The sequence below is a fragment of the Falco biarmicus genome (genome assembly GCF_023638135.1).
Source record: "Falco biarmicus isolate bFalBia1 chromosome 21 unlocalized genomic scaffold, bFalBia1.pri SUPER_21_unloc_3, whole genome shotgun sequence".
Classification (NCBI taxonomy): Eukaryota; Metazoa; Chordata; class Aves; order Falconiformes; family Falconidae; genus Falco; species Falco biarmicus.
Window position 1 is genome coordinate 1 of NW_026611666.1, and position 22605 is coordinate 22605.

The following is a 22605-nucleotide window of genomic DNA, read 5'->3' on the forward strand; positions in this document are numbered from 1 at the left end:
CGCTCTCCACCCGGTGGGACCTTGGGGACCCCCGCGCGCCCCCATCCCCCCCCCCCCCACTCGGGGAGGACACCCCCCACCCCCCAGCTAACCCGAATCCGAGTCGCTGGTGTCGGAGGAGGAGGAACTGGAACTGGAGCTGCTGGAATCCGAACTGGAACTGGAGGCGCTGAGCCGGGACACGGCCACTTGCTGGGCCGATTCCGGTTTTTCGCTGGCTGCAAGAGGCAACGGGGGGGGGGGGGGAAACACACACCAGTTTAACAGACCCCCCCAGTTTAACCAGGCACTCCCCTCCCCAGTTTAACCAGAGCCCCCTCCCCCAATTTAAAAAGGCGCCCCCATCCCAGTTTAACCAGGCAGGCCCCTCCCCATCCCAGTTTAACCAGGCGCCCCAAACAGAGCCCTCCCCATCCCAGTTTAACCAGGCAGGCCCCCCCCCATCCCAGTTTAACCAGGCGCCGCCCCCAAACAGAGCCCTCCCCATCCCAGTTTAACCAGGCAGGCCCCTCCCCATCCCAGTTTAACCAGGCAGGGCTCCCCCCATCCCAGTTTAACCAGGCAGGCCCCCCCCCCATCCCAGTTTAACCAGGCAAGGCCCCTCCCCATCCCAGTTTAACCAGGCAGGCCCCTCCCCCATCCCAGTTTAACCAGGCAGGGCCCCTCCCCATCCCAGTTTAACCAGGCAGCGCCCCTCCCCATCCCAGTTTAACCAGGCAGGCCCCTCCCCATCCCAGTTTACACCAGGCAGGCCCTCCCCATCCCAGTTTAACCAGGCAGGCCCCTCCCCATCCCAGTTTAACCAGGCATGGCCCCTCCCCATCCCAGTTTAACCAGGTGCCCGCCCCCAAACAGAGCCCCCCCCCCCCAAGTTTAAACAGGTGCCCCCCACACTTTAAACAGGCCCCCTCCCCCCCCAGTTTAACCAGGCAGCCCCCCCCCCTCCCAGTTTAAACGCAGGGACGTGGGGAGGGGGGCAACCAGGGGAGGGCGCCCACCTCACCCTTTTGGGGTAGTACTCCCCCTTTTCGGGGGGGGGGAACTCACCCTTTTGGGGGGGGGTACTCACCCTTCTTGGGGGGTTTCTTGGTGGAGTTGAGCTGCCCGCTGACGTCCTGCAGCCGCTTCTCCAGCTCCCGCTTCTTCTCCAGCGCCAGCTCCTCTTTCGTCTTCCCGACCGGCTCTTCATGGCTAAAAAATAAATAAAAAAAAAATAAAAGAATAAAATATAGGGGGAGATGCTCAGTTTAGGTTCCCCCCCCCCAAAAAAAAACCCTACATACAGCATCCTGGTGCCACCCCTGTGGGCTAAAAAATGGGGGGAGATGCTCAATTTAGGGGCCAGACCCCCAAGAAAACCCCCTCAGCATCTGGTGCATCCCTACAGCTAAATAAAGGGGGAAGATGCTCAATTTAGGGTCCACCCCCCCCCCCCCCCCACAAAAAAACCAAACAACAACCTCCTGGTGCACCCCTGTGGCTAAAAAATGGGGGGAAATGCTCAATTTAGGGGCCAGACCCCCCAAAAAAAACGCTCCTGGAGCACCCCTGCGGCTAAATAAAGGGGGAAGACCCTCAATTTAGGGTCCAGACCCCCCAAAAACCCCCTCCTGGTGCACCCCCCATTATTTAGCTGCAGGGAAGACCCTCAATTTAGGGTCCAGACCCCCAACCCCTTCCTGGTGCACCCCTGCAGCTAAATAAAGGGGGAAGACCCTCAATTTAGGGTCCAGACCCCCCAAAAACCCCTCCTGGTGCACCCCTGCAGCTAAATAAAGGGGGAAGACCCTCAATTTAGGGTCCAGACCCCCCAAAAACCCCTCCTGGTGCACCCCTGCGGCTAAATAAAGGGGGAAGACCCTCAATTTAGGGTCCAGACCCCCAAAAACCCCTCCTGGTGCACCCCTGCGGCTAAATAAAGGGGGAAGACCCTCAATTTAGGGTCAGGACCCCCCAAAAAAAACCCTCCTGGTGCACCCCTGCGGCTAAATAAAAGGGGAAGACCCTCAATTTAGGGTCAGGACCCCCCAAAAAAAACCCTCCTGGTGCACCCCTGCGGCTAAATAAAGGGGGAAGACCCTCAATTTAGGGTCCAGACCCCCCAAAAAACCCCTCCTGGTGCACCCCCCATTATTTAGCTGCAGGGAAGACCCTCAATTTAGGGTCCAGACCCCCAAGAAACCCCTTCCTGGTGCACCCCTACAGCTAAATAAAGGGGGAAGACCCTCAATTTAGGGTCAGGACCACCCAAAAAACCCGTCCTGGTGCACCCCTGTGGCTAAATAAAGGGGGAAGACCCTCAATTTAGGGTCAGGACCACCCAAAAAAACCCGTCCTGGTGCACCCCTGTGGCTAAATAAAGGGGGAAGACCCTCAATTTAGGGTCAGGACCACCCAAAAAAAAACCCCTCCTGGTGCACCCCTGCGGCTAAATAAAGGGGGAAGACCCTCAATTTAGGGTCCAGACCCCCAAGAAACCCCTTCCTGGTGCACCCCTGCGGCTAAATAAAGGGGGAAGACCCTCAATTTAGGGTCAGGACCCCCAAGAAACCCCTTCCTGGTGCACCCCTGCGGCTAAATAAAGGGGGAAGACCCTCAATTTTGGGTCCAGACCCCCCAAAAAACCCCTCCTGGTGCATCCCTACAGCTAAATAAAGGGGGAAGACCCTCAATTTAGGGTCCAGACCCCCCAAAACCCCCTCCTGGTGCACCCCTGCGGCTAAATAAAGGGGGAAGACCCTCAATTTAGGGTCCAGACCCCCCAGAAAACCCACCTCGCGGCGTCCCCGTCCCCCCCGCGGCACTTACTTTCGCTGTAGGGCTTGCGGGGTTTCTTGCGCAGGCAGGAGAGGACGTAACGCTCCAGCTCCCGCAGCGTCGAGGGTTTGAGGGTCTCGAAGTCGATCTCGATCTCCTCGGGGTTGGAGTCGCGCAGGGAAGGCTCCCGCGACTGGATGATGTGCACCACGCGGCCCAGCTTCTCGCCCGGCAGCTTGTTGATATCTAAACTCAGCTGCCGTTTCTCGTCGTACGTCATGGGTTTACTCTCCTCTTCCTCCTCCGAATCGTAAAGCGCCGGCGGCGGCGGCAACGCTGCTTTCGCCGCTTTCTTCGCGTTCCTATCGGCAAGAAGAAAAACCGCGTGGCATCGGCGGCGGCGGCAGCAGCTATAAACCCCCAACCCCCCAAAATCCCGCTCACCCAAAACTTGGGGTGACGTGCCCCATCGTTTCCAAGCCCCCCGTACTCACTTGGAGCTGCCGCCGCCGCCGCCACCGGTCCCACCGCCGCCGCCACCGGCTTTCTTGGCTTTACGGAGCTGGGCTTGCCGCGCCCGGGCCTCCTCGTCACCTCCCCGGCCTTTGTGCTTCTCCGATTTCTTCTTTTTCTTCTTTTCCCTCTTCTTTTTGGGTTTGGAAACGGGGCCCTGTGAGAGGGCAGCCAGCTGCTCGTGCACGGCCCGCAGCTGTGGGGGGAGACAGGGGGGTGAGGCGGGCGTGGGGAGCGGGTCTGGGAGGCGGCGTGGACCCTTCTCCGACCCCTCACCTGCTCCTGCAGCTCGGCCAGGCGGTTGGCGCGTTCCTCCTCCGAATCCGAGCTCTCCTCGCTCTCCGACGAGCTCTCGCTGCTGCTTTCGTCTTCCTCGTCGTCTTCGTCGTCCTCGTCATCCTCGTCCTCGTCGCTGGACGATTCCTCGGAGGAGGATTTGGAGAGGGCACCGGTAAGCGGGGCCGACACCGAGGGGGGGCTGGCGTCCTGCGGTTCATCCGGCATCTTGGCGTAGCTGAACTCGAAGACATCCTGCGAGGGGAGCGGGGAGGGGGTCAGCGCGGTGGTGATGGGGGTGGGGAAGGGGCAGAGGGGCCAGCTGCCCCCCACCCCCCCCAGCTCACCTGCAGCTTGCGAGCCATGGCCACCACGTCGTGGTCGGGCGGGTTGTACTTGTAGCAGTTGGAAAACATTAACCGGACGTCGGCGGCGAATTCCTGCGCGTCGTGGTAATCCCGGTTCTCCATCTTCCGCTGCGGGGAGAGGGAACGGTGAGCCCGGGGAGGGGGGTTATCAGGAAAAAGACACCCCCCCCCCCCCCCACCATCACCCCCTTAAAAAAAATGAAACAAACAAAAAAAAGAGGCTCCTGCACTCTCCTCTTCCCCACCTTGATGGTGCTGAGGTCCATGGGGTGCTTGATGATCTCGTGGTAGTCGTGCAGCCCCAGGGCCGAGGCGTCGACGGGCTTGTAGAAGGGCCAGGCGTAGGCCGCGTGCTTCTTGGAGAGCAGCTCCTTGAGGATCCCGTTGCAGTACTTGAGCTGCTCCGATAATTTACCCTTCTTGGATGTCTGGTGCTGCTGCGAATCCGGTAAGTCCTTCTTGGGGGGTTTGATGGGGCGACCGCTCTCCCGGCGTGCCGGGATTTTGGCCGCCTTGGCCTCCAGCAAGGTGGCGGAGGGCGAGGACTCCCCGCTGGTGGCGATTATGGCCGTGGTGGTGGGGGTGGTGGTGTCCGCTTTCCGCTTCACACCCTTTTTCTACCAAAAAAATTATAAAAAAATTAAAAAAAACCTACACACACCCCCCACAAACCAGGTGCGAGGCTGCAGAGCCGGCCCCACGGAGCCTGCCCCACGGCGCCGGCCCTCCTCCTACCTTGGCCACGGGCTGGGTGGGAGCGGGCGCAGCCAGGACGGCCGGGGCGGTGGAGTGCAGTGATTTGAGGAGCGGAGCGGAGATCACGGATGGGTGGGGAATGTTGACGATGGTGGTGGGGATGTCGGGGCTTGGGGTGTAGACCGCGGTGTGGGACACCGAGGAGACAGCCGGCACTTGCTGAGCAGCTGTGAGTCCCGCCAGGAGCGCTGGGCCGAGACAAGAAGCCCCCCAAACTCCACCGTTAGTGCCGCTGCCGCAGCGGGGAGGACGTGAGCCGCCGGGTGCCGTGCCTCAGGGAACCGCCGTCACCCCCCGCCCCAGCAGCCGTCCCACCGCGCGCGCGGGATGCTCCCGTTTACCTGCTGCCCGGGACGCTCCCTTTTTATGGCTGTTCTTGGCCACCGGCACCACGATCTCCTGCTCTTCTGGTGGCATCTGAGCCACCTTCTGCAGGAAAATCTTCTCCAGGGTTTGGGCCATCAGCACAATGTCATCCGTGGGCTACGGAGGGAGGAGGGGAAGCGGCGTTACAAAGCACGGCGCGGGGCGCGGTGGCGGCGCGGGGCAGCACCGGCGCGGCTCTCACCTTGTTGTAGATGTAGCAGTTGGTGAACATGGTGTTGAAGTCCTGCATGCACTCCGCAGCCCCCCAGTAATAATTGTTCTCCAAGCGTCGCTTGATCGTCCCCATGTCCATGGGTTGCTTGATGATCTTGTGATAATCCTACCGACGAACACAAAAAAAAAAACCCACAAAAAACACCGCGCAGGCGGTCAGAGTCAGGGGGAACGCATCGGGTCACCCCTCCCCGCGCCCAGCCACCCCCCCACACCCCGCGGGGGGCTCACACACCAGCTCTCACTCGTCACCCAAAGGCAGGCAGGGGGTGCAAGGGGTTCAAAAAACACCTCCGGACCTGGTCCCCACCCCCGAGTGCCACCGTCCCCCTCCGCCCAAGGCGGCGAGAGTGTCCCTAGGGGCCTGGGGCGCAGCCAGCTTTACCGGGGGACCCTACGCTATGGGGAGGGGGCTGGATATTCCCCCACCCCCACCCCGCCCCTGCCTTGTGTCCGGAGGGCGCGCACGTCCCGGGTCAGAGGTGGGACGGGGCGCTCGGGGGGAAAGCTAACGCTAAAAAAATTGGAGAGAGCAAAACCTACGTGGAAATTACCTCCGGGCTTTAACTCCTTGGGCGCCACAGGTGCACAGGGGGGCTGGCGTTTAATATTGGGGTCACAGGATGTCTTCTACAAATTCATGGATGGGAATCTGCAAAACGCATTCAGGGCACAAGAGATTAGGTGGGGAAGCGTCCGGGTTACCTCTAGAGTGGCTGCGTCATCTCATCCATACCTTTGTAGGGGACATCGGGACAAAGAGGGGGTGGCAGCTGCCCTGAGGACGTCTCCAGGACCAGCCCGGACGCCTACAAGGGGCTGGGGGGGAGACGGGGGACACGTGGAGATGCCCCCAGGAAAGGGCAAGGACAAGCACAGCCCAGGCACCTGCGGCTGCATCTCTGTGGCGGAGCCCCCGCGAGGGGGACGGCGCCGGCCCTGGCACTCTCAGGCGGGAGGTGGCAGCGGGGGAGGGGGACACAGAGCCCGTCCGGGGTCAGGCAGTGCAAAATTCAACGCTAGGTCTGCCTAACACCCCCTGCCTGCACGCGTCGGGGGGCGAGCAAGATGATGGGGGGGACCCCCACACACACTCGCGCACGCCCTGGGCACCGTTAATTTATTTTTTTTATTTTTATTTTTTTTTCCCCCACACACACACACCCGCCCGCAGGGCTCGTTACCGGCAGGCCCAGCTTGACAGCGTCGACGGGTTGACGGAAAGGCCAAGCAAACTGATGCTTCCACAGAGCTTTCATCACCACTTTGTGCAGATACTGCAGCTGGTTGGTGACCCGACCCGGCTTCTTGGGGTTGGAAACCTCCGGCGGAGGTGGGTTCACCTGGGGGGACTGCAGGGCGGGCACTGATGCCATGGTGGGGCTCTCGAAGCCCTCGTAGAGGAGAGAGGGTTTGCGGATCCGCTTGCCGGGGGTCGATTCCGTCGCCAGGGCCATGAGCCCGGCATTGCCCTCCCCCAGAATCCTGCAAGGGGAGCAGAGACAGGATTAGCGGGGGCAGCTCCGCGCTGGGATGCCGCACCACCGCTTTGGCCACAAAAAAACCCAAAAAAACAAAACCCCAAAAAACCCCACACACCACCAAAAAACCAAACCTCTGGGATCAAACCAGGGTCGGGCTATGGGATTCCACCCCCAAAAATCAAAATAATAAAATCCCAGAAGGAGCTGACCACTCCCGACACCGCCGTTGAAAAGTGGGAACGTCATCGCGCTCAGCTACAGCATGGCGGGAGCGATCCGAATTGCCGGAGCGCGTCTCCCCGGGGTGGGGGGGGGGGGGGGGAGGGGAAAGGGGGTTTTGGCTATGAACTCCCAGTTGTCCCCGTTAAGCGTTTTCCCAGTTCCCCGCCGGCGCACCGAGAGGTTGGCGTGAGTCCAGGCGCTCGCCCTCGAACAAAAGAGTCGGCACACGGTGCCGCGCACGGAGGTGCCGGTGCCGGTGCGGTGCCGGCGCTGCTAGGCGTCGAAGCGACGATGACGTTACCCCGGTGTCACCCGCCTTTTTACCGAGGCCACGGGCGGGAGGGCTCCGGTGGGATTTGGTGGCCGAACCGTTAAACGGCAACGTCGGGGCTGAGAACTGGGGTGGTTCCACGTCGTCCCGGGCGCAGAGACCCCCCCCGATAATCCCCAAAAAGCCAACGGGGGGCCAGGCCAGGCCTCGGAGGACCCCCAAGTCCCAGGGAGGCGGCGCAGCCGTGACCGCGTCACGCTCCCAACCGCCTCCTGCGCCAATTTAAGGGGCAGAAAACCCCCAAAATTGGTGTTTTAGGGCAGCGAGCGCCGTTTTAGGGTGCCGAACGCCAGCTCGGCAGCGGGAAAGCACCGAAATAGCCACAAATTTAAAAAAAAAAAAAAAAAAAAAAAAGGAAAATTTTGTTGCCAGGCAAACCAGAAGCCACCAGGGCACCCGTGGGACCCCCGTGGGACCCCCGTGATGCCGACGCGCCAGCTCAGGAGCTCCAGAGCTCCCAGTCCTTCACTTTAACCACCCCCCGAACCCCTCAGGCACCTCAACCGCCAGGGGTGACACCCCCCCTTGGCCCTGAGGCGCCCCCCCCACGGGTGCCCCCCCCCCCACGCCTGACAGCCACGGCGCCCCACCGGGGTGTCAGCGCTTGGCACAACCGGGAGCTCCCCGTGGGTCCCGCCGGCTGCCAAGGGCACGGGCTGCGGTGCCAAGGACACGCCGCGGGGGGTAGGCAGGGTGGCCCTGAGGGCCACGGTCACGCGTGGGGTGGGACAAAGCCCCCAGCCCCACGGGTGTGGGTGGGAAGGGGCCGCTGTCGCGGTCTGTCGGCGCAGAGAAAGGATGGATGGATGGGGGGGGGTGTCAGGACCCCAAGGGGCGACCCCACGGGTGGTGTCATCCACGGGTGACACCGACACGCGTGACACCAGCCCATGCCCTCCCCCGATCCCCACGGCGCCGGTACCTACTTGCTCTGGGGATTCACATTCTGCAACATGCCGGCGGCTGCGTGTCCGGCCCGCGGTCCCGGCCGTCCTTCTTCTCCTTCTCCTCCTCCTCCTCCTCCACCCGCCGCCGCCGTCTTCTCCTCCGACGACCCCCCCACTTTGCCCGGCGAACGGTTCCGGCGGTCCCGGCCCGGTGGGGGCCCCCCCCCGTCAGCGCATCACCGAGTTAACGGGGGGGGAGAGCCAGGCGCCCCCCTCCGCTCCCCCGGGCAGGGCGCGGCCGGGCGGGGCGGGCCTCAGGCGGCGGCGGCGGCTCCTCCGGCCGGGCGGCGGAGCGGGACCATCCACCGGCCTTCACATGAACGGGCGCGGAGAAAATGGCGGCGGGGGGGGGAACGGAGAAGGGGGGGGGGGGGTCCCCCTCTTTGGAGCCCCCGGCGGGTTTCGGATCTTGCTGCGATGCGATCAATACAAGCCTCGGCGCGTCGCTAAATGCCGGTTGCGTCCGCCGGGACCGGGGATGAGGCGGGCGGCGGCTGTTCGGGTGCCGGATGACAGCGGATTGCACCGGGGAATCACGGGCCCAGCTCCATCTTGGCTCCCTGAGGGGAGGAGGGCGGGGGGGAGGGGGGCCCCCCTCACCGCTGGCCGCAGGCAGGGGTCGCTACGGAGGCCGGGGAGGGTCCGGCGAAGCCCTCCGGGAGCGCGGAGGCGGGGGCTGAGCCGCCCGGCGGAGGATGGATCCGGTTTGGGGCCGCCCCCCGCGCGTACCGGGCCCGACCCGCTCCGTCCTTCGTCCCAGCGAAATGGCGCCTCTCGGCCTGCCCCCGGCCGCCCTTATATAGACACCAGCCGGCCCCTCATTGGGCGGCGGCGCCGCTGACATCACCCCCCCCGCCCCACCCCGCCCCGCCGCGGCCTCATTGGGCGGAGGCACGCCAAGCGCGGCGCTGCCATTGGCCGCGCGGCGCGCCAATCATCTGCGCCTCTCCCTTCCCCTCCCACCCTTCCGCCCGGCGCCTCACCCGATGGAGGGGGCGGTGGCGGCGCTGATTGGCCGGCGCTGCCATTCGTTGCGACGTGATTGGGCAGCGGGTCACGTGAGGGGCGGGACAGGCGGGCGGAACCGGCCGTTGGCGGTTGTTGTCGCGCTCCCCGCGGCGGGGACGGGGGGGGGGACGGGCCCGGTCGGCGCCATCTTCTGCGGCGGCGGCCGCCCCGGCCGGACAATGAGCCCGGCGTTCCCAGGCGGCCCCGCCGCCTCCCCGGCGCCCGCTACGGGGAGGGATCCCCGCTCCCCACCCTCACCCCCCCCTCGCCGGGGATGGTGGTGGGGGTCCCGCCGCCTCCGCCACGCACCAGGTGCCCCCCCCGCGCCCGTCGCCCCGCACGGACCCCCAGGCCGCGCCACGGCCACGCTCACGACACGCGGGAGGCGGTAACCCCCACGGACACGCCGCTCTCGGGGCCCTCAGCCCGACGGGGGGGCCCTGAGCCCACGTTACCCCCCCCCGCCCCGCACGCATGCACCCCGGGGGGGGGTCCCGGGACCCCCACGCCGCCCGTGGGGGAGGGCGCTCACCCGCCACGGCCGCGGGGAGCCCCGAACGCCTTCCATCCCCCACCGCGGAGGGGGGGGTCCCGGCCTTTCCCCCCCCCCCCCCCATCCCATTCCATCCGGCCCCGCCGCGGGCTCGCAGGACACGAGTGGGTCCCTGCCCCCACGCCGTGACACAGCACTTGGGGCCCTGCCCGCCGCCACCCCCGCGCGAACACCCAAACATGGCGCTTTTCGCCCCAAACCGCCGCCCCCGCCGCCGCGCACAAAGCCGCCCCGCCCCACCTGCCCGTCGCCGCCGTCCTCGCCGCTCATTGGCCAACGCTCCGCCAACGGGGCGGGACAACGCTTGACTGACAGCTCGCCGCCATCACATGACCTCCCCCCCACCCCTCTCCTCCATGGGGGGGGAAGGGCGAGGCCGCCCCCCCCCCCCCCCCCCCAAAGTCACTCACCTGAGCCGCCCCCACGCGGGGCCGCGACACCCGGCCCCGGTTCCGCTTCATCCGCCCCCGCTCCGCGGCCCCCCCCCCCGCCGCCCGCCCCAAAAAACCCGTTTTGGGGGCAAAAAAGATAAAAAAAAACCATCCCAGGGCAGAAAAGGGAGCCACGCGCTACGTCACCCGCGCCCCGATTGGCTCCCTGCCGTCACGTGGTGCCCCCGCGGCTCCCACGGCCTCATTCATACCCCCCGGCTCCGCGGGGTCCTAGTGCCGGCCCCGCGGCGGGGGGTGGGTGGGACGGTGGCGCGCATGCGCGCTGCGGGCCTGCTGCAGCGCTGCAGCGGGTGCGCTGCGTGGGTGCCCCCACGGGGGTCCGTGGCGGGGCGGGGGGTTGCGGGGTATTGCCAGGGCGCACCCACGGCGGGGGGTGGGGGGGCTGGGGAGGCATTGCAGGGGTGCGCCGCCGGCATCCGTGGGGGTGCCGGGTGTGGCGGGAGGTGAGGGAGCACCCACGGGGGGAGGGACCCACGGGGGGTGGGGGATGGGATTGCAGCAGCGTCCTGCACCCCACTCGGGAGGTGCACAGCACCGCGGGGGGGTGTGCTGCATGCTGCTAGGAGGGTGCAAGGGGGTGCAAGTGGATGCACAGGAGCTGGGGGTGCCATGGGTCCATTGCACACAGGGATGGGGTGCGCTGGGTGCAGTGCATGCAGCAATGGGGGTGCAACTGGGTGCATGCACTGCATGGACAGGGCGCGTGGTGTTGCACTGGGTGCAGCATGCAGGGATAGGGGTGCACTGGGTGCATGACATGCAGGGACCGGGTGCACAGCATTGCACCAGGTGCAGCACACAGGGATAAGGGTGCACTGGATGCAGTGCATGCAGGAATGGGGGTGCACAGGGTGCATGGCATGCAGTGACAGGGTGCACAGCATTGCACTGGGTGCAGCATGCAGGGATAGGGGTGCACAGGGTGCATGGCACGCAGGGATGGGGTGCATGGCGTTGCACTGGGTGCAGCATGCAGGGATAGGGGTGCACTGGGTGCATGACATGCAGGGACAGGGTGCACGGTGTTGCACCGGATGCAGCAGGCAGCAATAGGGGTGCAGTGGGTGCATGGCATGCAGGGACAGGGTGCACGGCGTTGCAGTGGGTGCAGCACACAGGGATAGGGGTGCACAGGGTGCAGTGCATGCAGGAATGGGGGTGCACAGGGTGCATGGCATGCAGGGACAGGGTGCACAGCATTGCACCAGGTGCAGCACACAGGGATAAGGGTGCACTGGATGCAGTGCATGCAGGAATGGGGGTGCACTGAGTGCATGACATGCAGGGACAGGGTGCATGGTGTTGCACCGGATGCAGCAGGCAGCAATAGGGGTGCACTGGGGTGCATGGCATGCAGGGACAGGGTGCACAGCATTGCACCAGGTGCAGCACACAGGGATAAGGGTGCACTGGATGCAGTGCATGCAGGAATGGGGGTGCACAGGGTGCATGGCATGCAGCGACAGGGTGCACGGCATTGCACTGGGTGCAGCACACAGGGATAAGGGGTGCACTGGATGCAGTGCATGCAGGAATGGGGGTGCACAGGGTGCATGGCATGCAGCGACAGGGTGCACGGCATTGCACTGGGTGCAGCATGCAGGGATAGGGGTGCACAGGGTGCATGGCATGCAGGGGCGGGGTGCACGGCATTGCACTGGGTGTAGCACACAGGGATAGGGGTGCACAGGGTGCAGTGCATGCAGGAATGGGGGTGCACAGGGTGCATGGCATGCAGGGACGGGGTGCACGGCGTTGCAGCGGGTGCAGCACACAGGGATAGGGGTGCACAGGGTGCAGTGCATGCAGGAATGGGGGGTGCACAGGGTGCATGGCATGCAGGGACGGGGTGCACGGCGTTGCAGCGGGTGCAGCACACAGGGATAGGGGTGCACCAACACCAGCATGGGCAGCAGGGGGGACACGGCACCACCCAGGTCGTCCCCTCATTAACAGCCTTATTAATTGCACCGTGGCATCACCACGCAGCGATTGCAACCGCCACGCATGAGAGGGCTGGGAGTGTGTGTGTTGGGGGGGGTGTCCCAGGGTGGGGGGTGCCCAAGGTGATGGGGTCCCCAAGGTGGGGGGTGCCCAAGGTGATGGGGACCTCAAGGTGGGGGGGTCCCCAAGGTGGGAGGTACCCAAGGTGGGGGGTGCCCAAGTTGATAGGGACCCCAAGGTGGGGGGTCCCAAGGTGATGGAGACCCCAAGATGGGGGGTGCCCAAGGTGATGGGGTCCGCAAGGTGGGTGGCCTCCAAGGTGGGGGGTCCCTGCCCCACGCCAGGCCGCCGGTCCCTGGCTCTGTCACAGCACCCGAGCCCCACGCCGGGTCCTTCTGCCCAGCAACAGGTGACGGGGGACGGGGTGGCCCGGCCATTGGTGCAGGGGGGGCAGTGGCACCCCTGGGTGCTGGGTGCCGGACGGATGGGTGCTGCGGGCTGGAGCGGGGTCCCGCTGGCTGGGCTGCTCTGGGGGGCCCTGGCGGGGGCTGTCCCCCAAGGTAGGAGGTCACGGCGGGGTGGCAGGGCACGGGAGGGGGTGTGGTGTGCGGGGGGGGGGGGTGTGCACTAGTGCAAGGGGCTGTGCACGAGTGCACGGGGCATGAGCGTGAGCAGGAGGGAGCGTGCACTACTGCAAGGGGCTGCGTGCAAGTGGAAAGCACATGTATGTGTGTGTGCACAAGGCGTGTGCGCAGAGCGTGTGTCCGTACGCCGTGTGCATGCACGTGCAATGCATGTGTGTGCTTGCACAGTGCATGTGCACACAGGGCGTGTGTCCTTGTGCAGCATGTGTGTGTGCAAGCATTGCGCGTGTACGTGTGCAATGAGCACACATGCAGGGTGCATGTCCTTGCACTATGTGCGTGCACACTCATTGCACGGCGAGTGCACATGTCCTTGCACCGTATGCTGCACGCTGAGCACGCATGTCCTTGCACTGTGTGCGTGCACACTCATTGCATGCCGAGTGCACATGTCCTTACACCATGTGCATGCATGCCTGTTGCATGCCAAGCATGTGTCCTTGCACTGAGTGTGTGCGCACAGAGTGCGTGTGTGCGTGGCGTATGCGGTGCACACACGTGTGGCACGGGTGCATGCATGCACACGCTGCCATGCACACACACGCACTCTGTGCGCACACACTCAGTGCAAGGACATGCATGCTCTGCATGCAATGAGTGTGCACACACACGGTGCAAGGACACACACTCGGCATGCAATGTGTGCATGCACACAGTGCAAGGACACACGTGTTCTGCGTGCAATGGACATGCACACATGGTGCAAGGACACACACGTGCTCTGCGTGCAATGAGTGTGCATGCACACGGTGCAACAACACGTACTCTGTGTGCAATGGGCGACGTGCACGTGCACAGTGCAAGGACACACGTGCTCTGCATGCAATGGACATGCACACACATGGTGCAAGGACACACGTGCTCTGCGTGCAATGAGTGTGCATGCACACGGTGCAACGACATGTACTCTGTGTGCAACGAGCGACATGTGCACATGCACAGTGCAAGGACACGTGCTCTGTGTGCACTGAGTGTGCACGCACACGGTGCAAGGACACACGTGCTCTGTGTGCGATGAGTGTGGACGCACACATGATGCAAGGACACACGTGCTCTGTGTGCGATGAGTGTGCACGCACACGGTGCAAGGACACACGTGCTCTGTGTGCGATGAGTGTGGACGCACACATGATGCAAGGACACACGTGCTCTGTGTGCGATGAGTGTGGACGCACACATGATGCAAGGACACACGTGCACACGGTGCAAGGACACATGCACTGGGCGTGCACGGGCGACGTGTGCACGTGCCCCGCGTGCTTGCGCGTGCAATGAGCGTGCCCACAGCGCACAGGCCCATACGCCTCGTCCATGCCCGCGCCCCCTGCGCCCCCTCCCCCACTGCCCCCTCCCCGCAGAGCCCGTGGTGCACATCCTGGCCGAGGTGCTGTTCTGCCAGCCCGCCATGCCCTCGCTGGGGCTGGCGCTGACCTTCGACGCCGACCAGCTCTTCTGGTTCAACTTCCCCCGCTCCCGCTGGACCCCCCAGCTCCCCGACATCCCCCCCTGGCCCCCATCCCTGGAGACCCCTCAGCAGCTCCTCCGGGATGCCACGTTCTGCCAGGACCTGCGCCGCCAGCTCACCGCGCTGGCCACCGGCCACCTGCCGGAGTCCAAGGGTAGGTGGGATGGTGGCCGTGGTGGCCTCCATCCCTACGTGCCACTTGCCGCCTCGGTGCCACTGCATCCACTTCTGGCCATGGGCCGGGGTGGGGGGGATGTTTGGGGGGTCAGGAATTGGGGGGTAGGGGGGGATGTGGTGGGTTGTGGTCGACAGCTCCGCATCTGCATGGAGACCAGCGCGGAGCGGTGGCCCGTACTGGGACCAGTACCGCTCCGTGACCCTATGCCCAACGTGGTGCCACCCCGGAGGGATGGGATCCACCCCGGGGGGATCTGCCGGGGTGGGAGCCCAGGGGAACCTCCTGCAGCCGGGCTGGGGTGATCCCGGACACGGGCTGGGGGGTGGATCCGGGGGATCCTGGAAGGATCTGGGCTGGAAAAGCCCTTGGAGCCCATCGAGGCCGGGCGCGAGCCAACGGGCTCCTGGGCCACCACGGCGGGGTGGTGGCCAGCAGGTCGAGGGGGGGGGAGGGGATTGTGCCCCTGTGCTCTGGTGAAGAGCGATCCCATAGGATCCCCCCCCCCCTCCCCCCTTCCCCTTCCCCCCAGGCATCCCCATGGCCGACGTCTTCCCGGCGCAACCGTTGAGGTTGGGTGAAGCCAACACGCTGGTGTGCCTGGTGGGCAACATCTTCCCGCCGGCGGTGGACATCAGTTGGCAGCTGGATGGGGTCCCCATCACCCAGGGGGTCACCCACACCCCCTACACCCCTACGGCCAACCTGGCCTTCACCCGCTTCTCCTACCTACGGGTGACCCCCGCCGCCGGTGACGTCTACGCCTGTGTCATCACCCACGAAGGGGACAACTCCTCCGTGGTCGCCTACTGGGGTGAGCGTGGGGGTGGAGGAGGGGAGGGGGGGCGCTGGGGGCACCGAGGCTGGCTGTGACCCCCCCTCGCTGTGTCCCCCCTCCCCGTAGTACCCCAAGAGCCCGTCTCCTCCGAGGAGCTGGAGACGGCGCTGTGCGGTGCCGCCATGGCGCTGGGCATCCTGCTGGCACTGCTGGGCATCGCCATGATCCTGGCGGCACAGCGCGGCGCACGCGGTACGGGACCCTCCCGGGACCCCCGGGGTGGGGGAAGTGGGGGGGGAGGTGAGGAGGGGGCTGTCACCAACTCCCCTTTTTTATATCCCACCCCCCCCTTCAGGTTGAGCGCAGGTGCAGGAGTGGTGGCGGTGGCAGCGGTGGTGGCAGGGGGGGCATCGTGTGTGTCCCCCCTCCCCCCATCTCCCACAGCAATTAAACCCCTCGTCGGTGGCTGCGCCCCGTGTCCTGGTGTGTGTCCCCCCACCCCGGGCCATGGCAGGAGGGGGTTGGTGGCTCGGTGGTGGCTTCTCTGATGTCTAATATCGGGGTTCAGCTGGATCCCACCCCCCCTTCCAGAGCGCGTCCCAGCAGGCATGCCTCAGTTTCCCCGTTGTAAAAGGATGGGGGAGTGGGATGTGGCTTCTCTGCTGGCTGATATCGGGGTTCAGCTGGATCGCCCTCCCCAAAGAGCCACCCCCAAGGGCTGTGCCTCAGTTTCCCCACTGGGGAAGGGCGTTGGGGGGTTCCCGCTGTGCCAGGTGGTGCACGAGGGGGTGCACGGGGCATCGGATGGGGAATATGTGGGGAAACTGCACAGGGGCATTGCATGGTGCGTGGCACAGGACGATGCACGAGGGTGTTGCACGGGGACGTTGCACAGGGACATTGCACGGGGACATTGTATGGGGACGTTGCACGGGGATGTTGCACAGGGACATTGCACGGGGACATTGCACGGGGACGTTGCACGGGGACATTGCACGGGGACATTGTATGGGGATGTTGCATGGGGACATTGCACGGGGACATTGTTATGGGGACGTTGCACGGGGATGTTGCACAGGGACATTGCACGGGGACGTTGCACGGGGACGTTGCACGGGGACATTGCACGGGGACATTGTATGGGATGTTGCACGGGGACATTGCACAGGGACGTTGCATGGGGATGTTGCACAGGGGCGATGCATGAGGTTATTGCACAGGGGTGTTGCATGGGGATGTTGCACAGGGACATTGCACGGGGGACGTTGCACGGGGACATTGCATGGGGATGTTGCACGGGGACATTGCACGGGGACGTTGCACGGGGACATTGCACAGGGACATTGCACGGGGATGTTGCACAGGGACGTTGCACGGGGACATTGTGTGGGGACACTGCACGGGGACATTGCACAGGTATGTTGCATGGGGACGTTGCACGGGGACGTTGCACGGGGATGTTGCACGGGGACAATGCACAGGTACGTTGCATGGGGACGTTGCACAGGTGAGGGACAGGCACAGGGACACATGTGTGGCACGTAGGGGACACGGCACCCACCTGAGTTAGGGGTCCCTCGTTTGGGTTCTGAGGTCTGACAGGTCCTGGTCCTGGTCCTGGATCTGGTCCTGGTCCTGGATCTGGTACAAGTCCCAGTCCTGGTCCTGGATCTGGTCCTGGTCCTGGTCCCAGTCCCGGTCCTGGTCCTGGTCCTGAATCTGGTCCCAGTGCCGGTCCTGGTCCTGGATCTGGTCCTGGTCCTGGTCCTGGGTCTGGTCCTGGTGCCAGACCTGGATCTGGTCCCAGTCCTGGATCTGGTCCCAGTCCTGGTCCTGGATCTGGTCCTGGTCCTGGTCCTCATCCTGGATTTGGTCTCAGTCCTGGTCTTGGTCTTGGTCTGGGTCCCAGTTCTCGTCCCGGTCCCAATTTCGATCCTGGTCCTGGTCCTGGTCCTGGTCCCAGTGCCAGTCCTCATCCCAGTCCTGGTCCCCACCCTGGATTTGGTCTCAGTCCTGGTTCTGGATCTAGTGTTGGTCCTGTCCCCAGTCCCAGCCCTCGTCCTGGTCTGGGTCCTGGTCCAGTTCTGGTCCTGGTCCCAGTCCCAGTGCCAGTCCTTGTCCCTATCCTGGGTCTGGTTCCAGTCCTGGTCCCAGTCCCGATCCTGGTCCTGGTCCCGATCCCGATCCTGGTCCCAGTCCCGATCCTGGTCTCGGTCCCGATCCTGGTCCTGGTCCCAGTCCCGATCCTGGTCCCGGTCCCGATCCTGGTCCTGGTCCCAATCCCGATCCTGGTCCCAATCCCGATCCTGGTCCCAGTCCCAGTCCCGATCCTGGTCCCAGTCCCGATCCTGGTCCCGGTCCCGATCCTGGTCCTGGTCCCAGTCCCGATCCTGGTCCTGGTCCCGATCCTGGTCCTGGTCCCAATCCCGATCCTGGTCCCGGTCCCAGTCCCGATCCCGGTCCCAGTCCCGATCCTGGTCCCGGTCCCGATCCTGGTCCCGGTCCCGATCCTGGTCCCAGTCCCGATCCTGGTCCCAATCCCGATCCTGGTCCCGGTCCCGATCCTGGTCCCAGTCCCAGTCCCGATCCTGGTCCCAGTCCCGATCCTGGTCCCAGTCCCGATCCTGGTCCCGGTCCCAATCCTGCTCCCCCCTCCCCCTGCGTGCCCACACACGGACCAAACCGAGTTCCCATCCTGATGGGGGGGTCCCCCCCTCCCCCCCCTCCCCCCCCTCCCCCCCCTCCCCCCCCTCCCTTGGTCCCCACCCCTGGGTGCCTTTGTCCCTGGTGGCCCCCACCGGCACGGGGCGGGGGGGGTGTGTGTGTCCTCCCTGTGCTCCCACCGCTCCCAGTTTGGAGGCAGAAGCGTTACTGGAAGGGATTAACGCTCCACTCCACGCGGAAGTGGTGGAGACAATGGGGGGGAGGGGGGCTCACATGAACCCCTGGGACCCCGGGGTCCCATCCCACCTTTGGGTGGGGGGTGGGGGGGTGGCAGGGTCCCCATAGGACGGTCCCAGTGCTCCCAGTTTGGAGGCAGAGGCTTACTTGGGAGGGATTAACGCTCCACGCGGAAGCGGTGGAGGGAGTGGGGGGGGGGGTCGGGGGGTCTCACATGAACCCCTGGGACCCCAGGGTCCCAGCCCACCTTTGGGTGGGTGGGTGGGGGGTCCCCATGGGACGATGACCCCGGGGTGGGGATGACAACCCCACGGCCACGCCATGTCCCGCTGGTGGCAGCCACCCCAGTGTCCCGCTCCGGCAACTGGTGACGCTGGTGCGATGGTGGCCCCCATTGGGTGTCCCCCCACCCCCACCCCGGGGTGGGGTGCTGGGGGGGGGACACGGGTGGCCCTGGGGGACAGAGCGTGCCTGGAGACCCCTGTCATGCTGGTGCTGCTGGGGGTGGCCCTGGGTGCCCGGGGGGCAGGTGGGGGCTGCAGATGGGGGGGGCGGGGGGGGGTGGGGGTGGGGGGGGCTTGGGAGGGGGGGTGGACTGCGGATGGGGGGGGGCGGGGGGATCCTGGGGGATTGGGGGGGCATTGGCAGGGGGGAGCTGCGGATGAGGGGGGGATCCTGAGGGATTGGGGGGGGGGGCTTTGGTGTGGGGGGGCTGCGGATGGGGGGGATGTGGCGGGGGGGCTGCGGATGGGGGGGGCGCGGGGGGCTTTGGCAGGTGGGTCTGCGGATGGGGGGATCCTTGGGGGGATTGTGGGGGGCTTTGGCGGGGGGGGGCTGCGGATGGGGGCGGGGAACCTGAGGGATTTGGGGGGGGGCTTTGGTGTGGGGGGGCTGAGGAATTTGGGGGGGCTTTGGTGGGGGGGCCGCGGACGTGGGGCAGTTGGGGATGCTGGGGGGGGATTGGGGGGGCTTTGGCTGGGGGGGTTGCAGGTGGGGGGGGGGTGTCCTGAGGGATTTTGGGGGGGGTGTCTGGGGGGGGAGGAATCCTGGGGGGGGGCTTTGGCATGGGAGACCCTGGGAGTGTGTGGGGGGTGTCTCTGCCCTGGGGGACCTCGGGGACAGTTTGGGGGGGCTCAGCCCTGGGGGACCTTGGGGACAGTCCTGGGGGGGGGGGGTAGCCCTGTGGGACCCCAGGGTCATTTTGGGGGGGCTCAGCCCTGTGGGATTTTGGGGATGGTCTGGGGGGGCTCAGCCCTGTGGGACCTTGGGGACAGTCCTGGGGGGGGGGGCAGCCCTGTGGGACCCCAGGGTCATTTTGTGGGGGCTCAGCCCTGTGGGATTTTGGGGATGGTTTGGGGGGGCTCAGCCCTGTGGGACCTTGGGGACAGTCTGGGGGGGCTCAGCCCTGGGAGACCCCTGGGATGGTGGGGGGGGCTCAGCCCTGTGGGACCTTGGGGACAGTCCTGGGGGGGGGGGGCAGCCCTGTGGGACCCCAGGGTCATTTTGGGGGGGCTCAGCCCTGTGGGATTTTGGGGATGGTCTGGGGGGGCTCAGCCCTGGGGGATCCCATGGATGGTTTGGGGGGGCTCAGCCCTGTGGGACCTTGGGGACAGTCTGGGGGGGCTCGGCCCTGGGGGACCCCTGGGATGGTTGGGGGGGGGGCTCAGCCCTGTGGCACATGGGGTAGTCGCGGGGGGGCTCAGCCCTGGTGGATGTTTGGGACGGTTTGGGGGGGCTCAGCCCCATGGCTGTGGGGTGACCTCATGGGGACCCCAGGCCACTTTGGAGACGTTGGGGCTTGACCCAAGTGGGGGCCAAGAGTGAGGGGGAGGATGGGGGGACAGCTGGGGGAAAAGGGGGGGGTGGGCGGGAGGAGATGGGGGTGGGGGGAGGAGTGGAGTCAGTTGGGGGACAGATGGAGGGATGGAGGTGGATGGTGGTGGAAGGACATGGATGGAGGTGGATGGATGGATGGAGACGGATGCAGATGGATGGAGATGGAAGGACATGGATGGAGGTGGATGGATGGATGGAGATGGATAGGGATGGATGGAGGTGGAAGGACATGGATGGAGATGGATGGATGGATGGAGATGGATAGGGATGGATGGAGGTGGAAGGACATGGATGGAGATGGATGGATGGATGGAGATGGGTAGGGATGGATGGAGGTGGAAGGACATGGAGGGAGGGATGAAGGTGGAAGGACATGGATGGAGGTGGATGGATGGATGGAGACGGATGGAGATGGATGGAGATGGAAGGACATGGATGGAGGCGGATGGAAGGGTGGAGGTGGATAGGGATGGATGAAGATGGAAGGACGTGGATGGAGGGATGAAGGTGGAAGGACATGGGTGGAGGTGGATGGAAGGATGGAGATGGATGGATGGAGGCGGATGGAGAGATGGAGATGGACAGAGGGATGGGGACAGGCAGACATGAATGGAGGCACCGGGCTGGTCCGAGACCCCCCATGTGATCCCCCTCCCCTCCCCTCCCCCCCCCAGGCGCCTTCCTGCTGCACATGGCCAGCTCCTGCTCGCTGGCGCCCAACAGCTCCCTGCTGGACTTCCAGCTCACCCTGGTCTTCAACAAGAACCCGCTGGTCTGCTACGACCCCGACGCGCGGCGCTACGACCCCTGCGACTGGGGGCTCCTGCACCCCGTTGCCACCGTGGTGGCCTCGGGCCTCAACAACGGCACCGGCTGGGTGGAGCGTGCCGAGGCGCGGCGCTGGGCTTGCCGCGACCTGGCCCCCCGCGTCTGGGCCACCACGGCGCTGCGGCGGAGTGAGAGCCTGCGGCGCGGGGCGGTGTGCTGAGGGCGTCGCATGGGCGCGTTGCGTGGGGGCGTTGCATGGAGCGTTGCAGGGGGCTGTTGCATTGCATGGAGAATTGCGTGGAGCGTTGTATGGGGCTGTTGCGTTGCATGGGGGCGTTGTATGAAGCGTTGTGTGTTGCTTGACACGGGGCTGCTGCATTGCATGTGGGTGTTGCATGGGACCATTGCATGGAGTGTTGCATGGGGCTGTTGCATTGCATGGGGGCATTACACGGAGCGTTGCATGGGGCAGTTGCGTTGCATGGGGACGTTGCACGGAGCGTTGCATGGGGCTGTCGTGTTGCATGGGAATGTTGCATGGAGTGTTGCATGGGGCTTGGCATGAGGCTGTTGCGTTGCATGGAGCATTGCATGGAGTGTTGCATGGGGCTGTTACATTGCATGGAGCGTCGTATGGGGCTGTTGCGTTGCATGGGGGCGTTGCATGGAGAGTTGCATGGAGCGTTGTGTATTTCTTGGCATGGGGCTGTTGCATTGCATGGGGTGTTGCATGGAGCGTTGCATGGGGCTTGGCATGGGGCTGTTGCATTGCATGCAGCGTTGCATGTTGCTTGGCATGAGGCTGTTGCGTTGCATGGAGCATTGCATGGGGCTGTTACATTGCATGGAGGATTGCATGGAGCGTCAATGGGGCTGTTGTGTTGCATGGAGCGTTGTGTGTTGCTTGGCATGGGGCTGTTGCATTGCATGGGGTGTTGCATGGAGCGTTGCATGGGGCTGTTGCATTGCATGGAGGTGTTGCATGGAGCGTTGCATGGAGTGTTGCACAGGGATGTTGCATTGCATGAGGATGTTGCATGGAGCGTTGCATGGGGCTGTTGCATTGCATGGGGCTGTTGCGTTGCATGGGGCTGTTGCATTGCATGGAGTGTTGCATGGGGATGTTGCGTTGCATGGAGCATTGCATGGAGCGTTGCATGGGGTACTGCATGGGGTATTGCACAGGGGTGCTGCAGAGCGCGTTGCATGGGAGCATTGCACGGAGCGTTGCAAGGGGACATCGCTCTGCACATTGCACGGGGCTTTGCACGGACGCATTGCAGAGCACGTCGCATGGGGACCTTGCACAGGAATGTTGCATTGCACGGGGACGTGGCAGGGGGACATGGCATGGGATGGGGAGGGGGATCCCCCCAGCCCTGACCACCCCCCCTCCCCCCCCCAGCACCCCCCCAAGCCCTCGTCATCGCCTCCAAGACCAACAACGCCCACACTCCCGTCCTCCTCACCTGCCACATCTGGGGCTTCTACCCTGCCGAGGTGACCGTCATCTGGCTGCACAACGGGGACATCGTGGGCCCCGGCGAACCCCCCCCCATCTCTGCCACCCCCAACGGCAACTGGACCTACCAGACACAGGTGACCTTGATGGTGGCCCCGGTGGCCGGGGACACCTTCACGTGCTCGGTGCAACACGCCAGCTTGGACCAGCCCCTCTTGGTGGACTGGGGTGAGTGGTGGGGGTGGGGATGCCCCCCCCCTCCCCATCCCAACCTGGGATGCTGGGGGTCCTTGTCACATTGCTGCTCACTCCCACCCTGTCCCCACAGGTCCCAGTTTGTCCTTGGGGTTGATCTTGAAGGTGGC

At 65.0% G+C, this 22605-nt stretch overlaps 3 protein-coding genes and 2 long non-coding RNA genes across 8 annotated transcripts; 4 read left to right on the plus strand and 1 right to left on the minus strand.

Moving 5' to 3' along the window:
- Window positions 1-65: 65 nt before the first annotated feature.
- Window positions 66-9118, minus strand: BRD2 (bromodomain containing 2). 4 transcript variants are annotated; one of them, XM_056325992.1, is made up of 12 exons: window positions 8234-9118; window positions 6455-6755; window positions 5239-5376; window positions 5012-5153; window positions 4650-4858; window positions 4160-4531; window positions 3894-4022; window positions 3547-3801; window positions 3252-3427; window positions 2800-3119; window positions 1070-1183; window positions 66-218 (listed from the first exon to the last, which is right to left on the minus strand). In XM_056325992.1, exons 1-12 carry the CDS (start codon window positions 8260-8262, stop codon window positions 88-90), a joined length of 2316 nt encoding a protein of 771 aa, XP_056181967.1. In that variant the 5' UTR covers window positions 8263-9118; the 3' UTR covers window positions 66-87. The 4 variants fall into 4 exon arrangements, with proteins under 4 accessions (XP_056181967.1, XP_056181966.1, XP_056181964.1 ...); XM_056325991.1 differs by having other exon boundaries at window positions 3252-3466; window positions 8234-9115; XM_056325989.1 differs by lacking the exons at window positions 66-218; window positions 1070-1183; window positions 8234-9118 and adding an exon at window positions 5825-5922 and having other exon boundaries at window positions 2726-3119; window positions 3252-3466; window positions 6455-6593.
- Window positions 9119-12638: 3520 nt separating this feature from the next.
- Window positions 12639-15744, plus strand: LOC130143289 (class II histocompatibility antigen, M alpha chain-like). The gene is made up of 5 exons (XM_056325993.1): window positions 12639-12771; window positions 14214-14474; window positions 15028-15309; window positions 15400-15525; window positions 15629-15744. The coding sequence occupies exons 1-5, from the start codon at window positions 12696-12698 to the stop codon at window positions 15631-15633; spliced, it is 750 nt and encodes a 249-aa protein (XP_056181968.1). The 5' UTR covers window positions 12639-12695; the 3' UTR covers window positions 15634-15744.
- A 2837-nt stretch (window positions 15745-18581) lies between these two features.
- LOC130143287 (HLA class II histocompatibility antigen, DM beta chain-like) lies at window positions 18582-22600 on the plus strand (the record flags this gene model as incomplete). Its single annotated transcript, XM_056325988.1, has 4 exons — window positions 18582-18703; window positions 20685-20966; window positions 22184-22468; window positions 22569-22600. Coding segments are annotated over exons 1-4 (642 nt in total), but the record flags the coding sequence as incomplete, so codon positions are not given.
- LOC130143291 (uncharacterized) lies at window positions 20089-20677 on the plus strand. The gene is made up of 3 exons (XR_008819703.1): window positions 20089-20393; window positions 20452-20463; window positions 20518-20677. It is a non-coding gene; the product is annotated as an uncharacterized LOC130143291 (long non-coding RNA).
- Window positions 20973-22177, plus strand: LOC130143290 (uncharacterized). Its single transcript, XR_008819702.1, has 3 exons — window positions 20973-21503; window positions 21641-21712; window positions 21767-22177. It is a non-coding gene; the product is annotated as an uncharacterized LOC130143290 (long non-coding RNA).
- Window positions 22601-22605: the final 5 nt, after the last annotated feature.

Coding starts and splice junctions, on each gene's coding strand:
- BRD2 (XM_056325991.1), bottom strand. CDS start 8,262: ATGTTGCAGAATGTGAATCCCCAGAGCAA. Junction 4,023..4,159: donor TGGACCTCAGCACCATCAAG/GTGGGGAAGAGG, acceptor CTCTCCCCGCAG/CGGAAGATGGAGAACCGGGA. Junction 1,184..2,799: donor CTACAGCGAAAGTAAGTGCC/GCGGGGGGGACG, acceptor TTAGCCATGAAG/AGCCGGTCGGGAAGACGAAA.
- LOC130143289 (XM_056325993.1), top strand. CDS start 12,696: ATGGGTGCTGCGGGCTGGAGCGGGGTCCCGCTGGCTGGGCTGCTCTGG. Junction 12,772..14,213: donor GGCGGGGGCTGTCCCCCAAG/GTAGGAGGTCAC, acceptor CCCTCCCCGCAG/AGCCCGTGGTGCACATCCTG. Junction 14,475..15,027: donor CCACCTGCCGGAGTCCAAGG/GTAGGTGGGATG, acceptor CCTTCCCCCCAG/GCATCCCCATGGCCGACGTC.